A 6,945-nucleotide genomic window follows, 5' to 3' on the forward strand; every position below is an offset into this window, starting at 1 on the left:
CAGCAGCGAATTTTTAAAAGATTTGAAATCAATTTTTTTACACTTTTTTCAGAAAAAAAAACTAAACAGAATTTTCCTAAATGAGTGCATAGTTGTCTTAGGAATTCATTGATGTTCATTCACCTTTTTTTCATGACATAATTCAGAGTCCTCTGGGACATGAGATCAACCACACAAACAATTTTTATATAGAAATATTTACCAATATGACCCTCCCAAACACCATAACCCTCCTCCCCTCCATTTAGGAAAAAAAATCATATATATGATATGGCTTCACCTCTTGTTTTAGCCGAGTTCAGTTGTTCACATTCTCCATATATTTTGTTTACTAGTGTTCCCATTTTATTCAGAAGGCTGAAGGCTGTAGAAGAAATCTGAAGAATTTCTTAGATTACTACTCAAACCTAATTTTCCTCTTTAAGCCAATCCAGATATTGATTTTCATTTTCATTGCTGAGCTCATTTTTTTCTAGAAATGTTCAGTTAATCATAAAAATGCTTTTGTGAATATAATTCTTTTTTTTGCTGAATGATGTTTGCTTGAAACAACCAATCCATAAACCCTTTTATTCTAATATAGTACAAAGTCTATTAACTACGAGCCATTGTGGTAGATACAGTTTTCCAAATCTTTATCTCAAGACATAATCTAAGAGTGAATAATGCATACAAAACAGATAATTGACTAGCAGTTTGCAGTACATAAAAAAAAATCAGATTATTCATAAGATTCCACTAACATGTAAATAAACTGAAGAGCTAAATCAATATAACATGGAATGTAAGAAAAACTTTTTTTTCAATTCTTAACAAACATCACAACAGTAAAAACAATAACTAAATATCCACACAATAAGTAGCATCTATAAAAAATCTACTTATTCTTTCTATATTGTGCAAATTGACAGGAATTATATCTTTGGCACTGGGCCGGAAGGACTTGATGAATAACTGAAATCACAATGTCAACTGCTAAAAGTGGATTTCAATTTTCTCCCAAAACCACTTTCTTTGTAAAGGTAATAAGAACAAAAGTAATATAAGAGGCACTCGGCACATCTGAATGTGGTTCACAACCACCTTAAAAGAAACAAACGTATTTTTGACAGTATATTGGAGTAACAGTTGGTTCACTTTATTAATGAAAAAGTATATAATCTTCAGCTATTTGACATAAATAACACCAACATAAGTAAATCAATACTTTTTCTGAGGCACAATCTTAATTGCATCTCGTGAACAGTGTACATAGGGATCGTGATCAACCACACAATTGCTTATGGTGCGCTTTCCGAGTTTCTGGACTTCTGCCGGCACGACATGCAGCTCCAACTGAAAAAGAGAAAATTCAGCCACATGTAAAATAACATGTTTTTGGTACACAAAATTATTGAAATGGTTTAACATTTGAATGCAAATCTAAAAACATGGATACTCTTTTTAGACCAGACTACAAACTGTAAAGCTTTTCCCATGCTATCAAGTCAATGGATACTCCTCCCACATAACAATGTGTCCTAATACACGTTTAGTTTAACTATAGCAGGATATAAGAAGACAACGCAATAACTTTTACCCTGAAGATGTACACAGACATGTATTGAGTTACGAACAAAGAAGAGGGAAAGAGCTGCAAGAATTCTAGTGTCTTGGGGATTAAATTGATAATGTGAAGAGACAAATATACAAACAATGAAAGCTTACAGTAACAACTTCAACAGATTTCTGCAACATTCATACTGTGTAACAAAAGAAAAATGTTATTTTTTAAGACTTACATTACTAATTGTGACAGAGTCCTTATCGCGTAGTGAGCCAAGGTATAGATTTGTCACTTGATTAAGGTCCACCAGAATAAGATCAAGCAATTCCAGACGGAGTTCTCTGAGGTACATCACATTGCGAGCCAGGCCCTCACCTAGGTGTGATGGCAAAGGTCGCTCAAACCACACTAATTCATCATTCTGGAATAATTTTTACAACAACTTCAATTAATGTAATTTCTTTTTTCTTTTGATGTTTAATGCAACACTGACATATCACTATTCTCAAATAATTGATATCATTACTGGTAAAAGATTACAGAAATTATTGCACAACATATAAAAGCTACTAATTTTAGGCTGCAGTCACCAACCTCTGAACATTCCTGCCGAACATGTGAGAAAAAGACATGACTTGGCGACAGCTTGAGATATCTGATGAGAAGAGTTGGTAGTCCTGATACGAAGGACGGCACAGCTCCCTTGTGTTGGAGCATATGAACATACACTTCAGCTGCCTGAAACAATAAAATCAAGTTTAAGGAAGAAATTTAATAGAAATCTTTCTGTCTTTCACACATCATGAGACAATACAATCCATCTCTCAAGTTATGGGGACTGTCCCTGAGATGTGCGTGTGATGGGGGGCAGCGGCAGTAGAGGAAGGGGGGACGGGGTCTGGGATGTCATTTTGAGAGAGGTTAATGGTTAAAAACAAAAATGTGCTAGATATCAAAGGTCATATAGCACTATGGTAAAGTATTGCAGCAAAAAGGCTAAAAAGGAGTTAATGATTAGGAAAAAATGTGTTAATGTCAAAGGTTATAGAGCATTATAGGATAGTATGGCAGTTAAAAAGGGTAAAGAAGGGGAGCAATTGAAGTAAAGTGGAGATTAGTAAAAGAGGAAAGGGTTAAGGATGGCGTGATTGGATGAAATGGACAATATCTGTGGCTGAGGAAGGAAGAGGAACACTGTTCAAGAAAAACTGGCAAAAGATCCATTTTGAAACAATTAATGGGTAATACAGACAGAGATGGCTGTTGGAGGAGAAAAACCCAGGGAATGAGATAAGGGAGGTGGTGAAATATCAGGTAGAATATCAGGAGGGGAGGGATATGGAAAAAATGGGGTGTGTTAAGGGAAACTTGAGGAGGAGGAGGATGGATATCTGCAAAAACTTTGAATGTAGAGGGAATGATGAGGGAGCAGAGCATTCTCTTGCATCACGTTTAGAAAGTTTGGGATGTCTTTATGATTTCTGGGAGGGGAGTTGGGTGGCGAGGTCTGAGAAACAAAGGTTCTCTTGTGAGGAGAAGAGGGGATAGATGATAGAGGAGCAGAGGTAGAGGAGGGTGTAGGACAGGCTGTGGTAGGTGAAGATGGAATGGAACATTTAGGTTGCCTGGTGCAGTAGGTAAAGTATAGAGGAGGAAGAGTAGGCATTGGGAAGGTGGTAGATATTGGGGTATCTGGATTCAGACTGGAAAAGAAATCTGACAGAGAGAGGAGGAATATAGGTAGGTTGGTTCAGGGTAGATGGAAGATATACTGGGAAAGATCCTGAGACATCTTGAGAAGATGGCAGGGGAGCCAAGTGAAGAACAGTTTTGGAATAGGTAGAGAGAAAAACCTCTTTGTCATGGTTCCTCTCTGGCTTCCCATAGAGTGATGCCTAGTTTGATTATAGGAACAGCTACCTCACATTCAAGTATATAGGCAGGGCAGCCTCTTTGTTTCAGGAGGCATTGTTGGAAGAGAAGGGTATTGTAAGAGTAAGGGACTGCGGAGGGAATTCAGAGTTCTTGCAGGTATAAGCTTATGAAATGTAAGACCTTTTTAAGACTTTTTAAGACTCATAAGTCTCACACGGCCCATAAGTGAACAGCCGTGTCGATCAGCAAAGATAAAGGTCTAATATTGTTGACAAATGATTTCCAATTAAGCAGTGTAGATATCTGCAAGTGAGTGAATCACGAGGGCAACCACTGGTTATAGATATATGTACATTCATGCAAACAAAGTATGTCTTAGACAAATTTTAAGCCCTGCAATAGAAAAACCTGCATTTTTATGACTTTTTAAGGTCTTAAATTTCAAAAAAATTATTTTAGAGATTATAAGACTTTAAACCCTGAAATCCCAAGAATCAATCCCAGTTAAGTTTATTGAGGTGGAAGCAGTAGGAGGACATGGGTGGGAGGAAAATGGGGTAGTAATGTGGGGAGGCAATGAAGACTGTACAGTAGTTTTGAAAACAAAAAGAAGCAGCTGTGTAAATTTCCTTACAGTGTTAAAAGGGAAAGTAATTGTAGAAAAAAAAAAGAAAATTGAAATAAATATCATATCCTTCAGAGGCTTATAACCCATGTAGGGATAGCAGGTAACAAATATATATATGAAAATAATGCAATTTTATATTCTCCAAAGTACACCAGGAGAATCATCATTACTGCAAGGACTGTCTCCTAAATAACTGTTTCTACAAGTTCCATATATGAGAAATTCACAAAAAAATAAATAATAATCTCAAACGGTATTTATCTCAAGCAAATGAATCATATCTTAATTGTGCATAAAAAACTGACCTGTGTATCAAAGACATTATTCAAATTAATGTCAAACTGGTGATGCAACATATCCTCCATAGTCCTGCAATCGTGCACGACTTTCAGGACTGCCTTATCCTTCAAGACTCCACCCAGCCCCTTTCGGAAAGCTTCACCTGCTCCAATCTTGGCCATATCGAACAGAAAGATAATGCTGGAAGTTGCTACGCTAAACCAAGCTAGGGTCCCTCCGCGTCCTAGGTTCTGACCTTCCAAGCTTATCGAGATGGTGTTCTCATTCTTGATAAATTCCAACTGAGGGAACAGGAGAAACATTACTAAGTATGTTAAAATATATACATTCATGTCACATACCTATGTATGTATGTATACATTAGCATGTATATATGTAAAATTAATATGCACATAAAAATCACTCAAACTAAATAGCAAAGAAACATGATTATGAAGAAAGAAAGAAAAAAATGAGCATATAAAACCTTGTATACATTCTATGACACTGAAATAATAAATCAAAATATTCATATGAAATCACTGTAAAGAAAGAAAGAAAGAAATTATATATTCATCAGGGATTTCAACACCAGAATATACCTACTGCTTTCATGTAAGCATCATCCAAGTTATCAATAACGAGCCATTTAGCTGGTCGTGGTATTCTCGCTGGTGGTGGTGGAGGCGGCTTCTCTTTGTCAGCCGAGTCCCTTCCATTATTTAAAGGGTTGTTTTCCACTCTGCCTAAAAGGACATCTTCGTCTAACTGATTTGCATCATATCCAAGCAGGTGGGGTGGCACGATCTTCTTCATTAGGAGTTGCTTTCCTCTCTGGTCTTCCTGATAAACATCCTGATGGAGTATATACATTTTGCTTGACATATAAACTGTTCTAAGCTATTTCTACCATCTACAGTAAAATCTGGGGCTTGATAATCATCTCTTGTGCACACATACATTTTTATTCTGAATTTCCATGTTACTTAATAATTCTCTCCTGCACTAATTCTACACTTCACTTTATATGCATCTCCTGTAATAAATTTACACTTTACTTTATAAGCACATCCTGCACTAAATTTACAATTTACTTAACAATCAATTCCTGCACTACAATTATACTCTGCCTACATCACACACATTTAATTTACCTCAAGATATAACAATCACCAAAATTATTCTAAGCAAAGACTAACCTTCAGAAGTCTTTCCTTCGCCTCTTTGTCCTCGCCAATGACCGTTATCTTCAAAATGTTGTGAAAGAAAAAGGTCAATAATCCAACTCTTTTCTTTCCTGTTTTTGGATTGCAGACCTAGCATGGAAAAAAAGAAAACACATTAAGATATCTATTCCTACACTGGCATCAATGTGTATCCTATTTCATGAGAGAGAGAAAGAGAGAGACAGAAAAAGAGAAAGAGAGAAAGAGAAAGAGAAAGAGAAAGAGAGAGAGAGAGAAAATAAGAGAGAAAGAAAATGAGTGAGAGAGAAAATGAGTGAGAGAGAGAGAATGAGTGAGAGAGAGAGAATGAGTGAGAGAGAGAGAAAATGAGTGAGAGAGAGAAAATGAGTGAGAAAGAGAAAATGAGTGAGAGAGAAAATGAGTGAGAGAGAGAAAATGAGTGAGAGAAAATGAGTGAGAGAGAAAATGAGTGAGAGAGAGAAAATGAGTGAGAGAGAGAAAATGAGTGAGAGAGAAAATGAGTGAGAGAGAGAAAATGAGTGAGAGAGAGAGAAAAAGAGTGAGAGAGAGAAAAGGAGAGAGAGAGAAAAGAAGTGAGAGAGAGAGAGAGAGAGAGAGAGAGAGAGAGAGAGAGAGAGAGAGAGAGAGAGAGAGAGAGAGAGAGAGAGAGAGAGTGAGAGAGAGAGAGAGAGAGAGAGAAAATAAGAGAAAGAGAAAATGAGAGAAAGAGAAAATGAGAGAAAGAGAAAATGGGTGAGAGAGAAAATGAGTGAGAGAAAATGAGTGAGTGAGAGAGAAAATGAGTAAGAGAGGAAATGAGTGAGAGAGAGACAGAATGAGAGAGAGAGAGAGACAATGACAGGAGCGAGAGAGAGAGAGAGAGAGAGAGAGAGAGAGAGAGAGAGAGAGAGAGAGAGAGAGAGAGAGAGAGAGAGAGAGAGAGAGAGAGAGAGAGAGAGAGAGAGAATGAGAGAATCATAATCAGATGTGCTATAAAACCATGAACACCGCAGCCCTACCTTCTCAAGTGATAATCTTCTGCTAGAAGGAAGAACGAGGTTGATAACCCCCATGTACGAGCCTTCTCTTGAGACCAATAAAATTCTGAGTCCCAAACAAGCATCCCCTAATTCCTAGAAGTAGAGAAAATAAAAGAATAGTAAATATACAAGGTAAAATTCCAATACTACAAGTTACATTTATTTTGCATGCATTATGTCCTCCACCAAGGTTATTATGTTGGTTGGTTGGTTAGTTGATAATTAGTTAGCTAGTTAATAAATTTGTTGGTTGGTTAGCAGGATAACTCAAAAAGTTATGACGATTTTTATGATGCCATTAAATTTTGGTAGTGATCTGGGAATCAATTCAGATCCAGGAATTTTTTTAAGGATTCATTAGCATTACCTCCACCAAGGAGGTCATGTTTA

The 6,945-nt window shown here is 36.7% G+C and overlaps 1 protein-coding gene across 1 annotated transcript in view; it reads right to left on the bottom strand.

The window, feature by feature from the left end:
- Window positions 1–556: 556 nt before the first annotated feature.
- Window positions 557–6,945, bottom strand: part of LOC113828902 (piRNA biogenesis protein EXD1) — an 8,974-nt gene continuing 2,585 nt past the window's right edge. The window contains exons 3-9 of the mRNA XM_070142253.1: window positions 6,535–6,648; window positions 5,528–5,644; window positions 4,935–5,183; window positions 4,355–4,630; window positions 2,141–2,284; window positions 1,782–1,967; window positions 557–1,335 (exon numbers count right to left, since the gene is read on the bottom strand). Of these exons, the coding sequence (XP_069998354.1) occupies window positions 1,201–1,335; window positions 1,782–1,967; window positions 2,141–2,284; window positions 4,355–4,630; window positions 4,935–5,183; window positions 5,528–5,644; window positions 6,535–6,648 (1,221 nt within the window). The 3' untranslated portion in view covers window positions 557–1,200. The remainder of the gene's footprint in view (window positions 1,336–1,781; window positions 1,968–2,140; window positions 2,285–4,354; window positions 4,631–4,934; window positions 5,184–5,527; window positions 5,645–6,534; window positions 6,649–6,945) is intronic.

This window comes from Penaeus vannamei, chromosome 29 (genome assembly GCF_042767895.1).
Source record: "Penaeus vannamei isolate JL-2024 chromosome 29, ASM4276789v1, whole genome shotgun sequence".
Taxonomy (NCBI): Eukaryota; Metazoa; Arthropoda; class Malacostraca; order Decapoda; family Penaeidae; genus Penaeus; species Penaeus vannamei.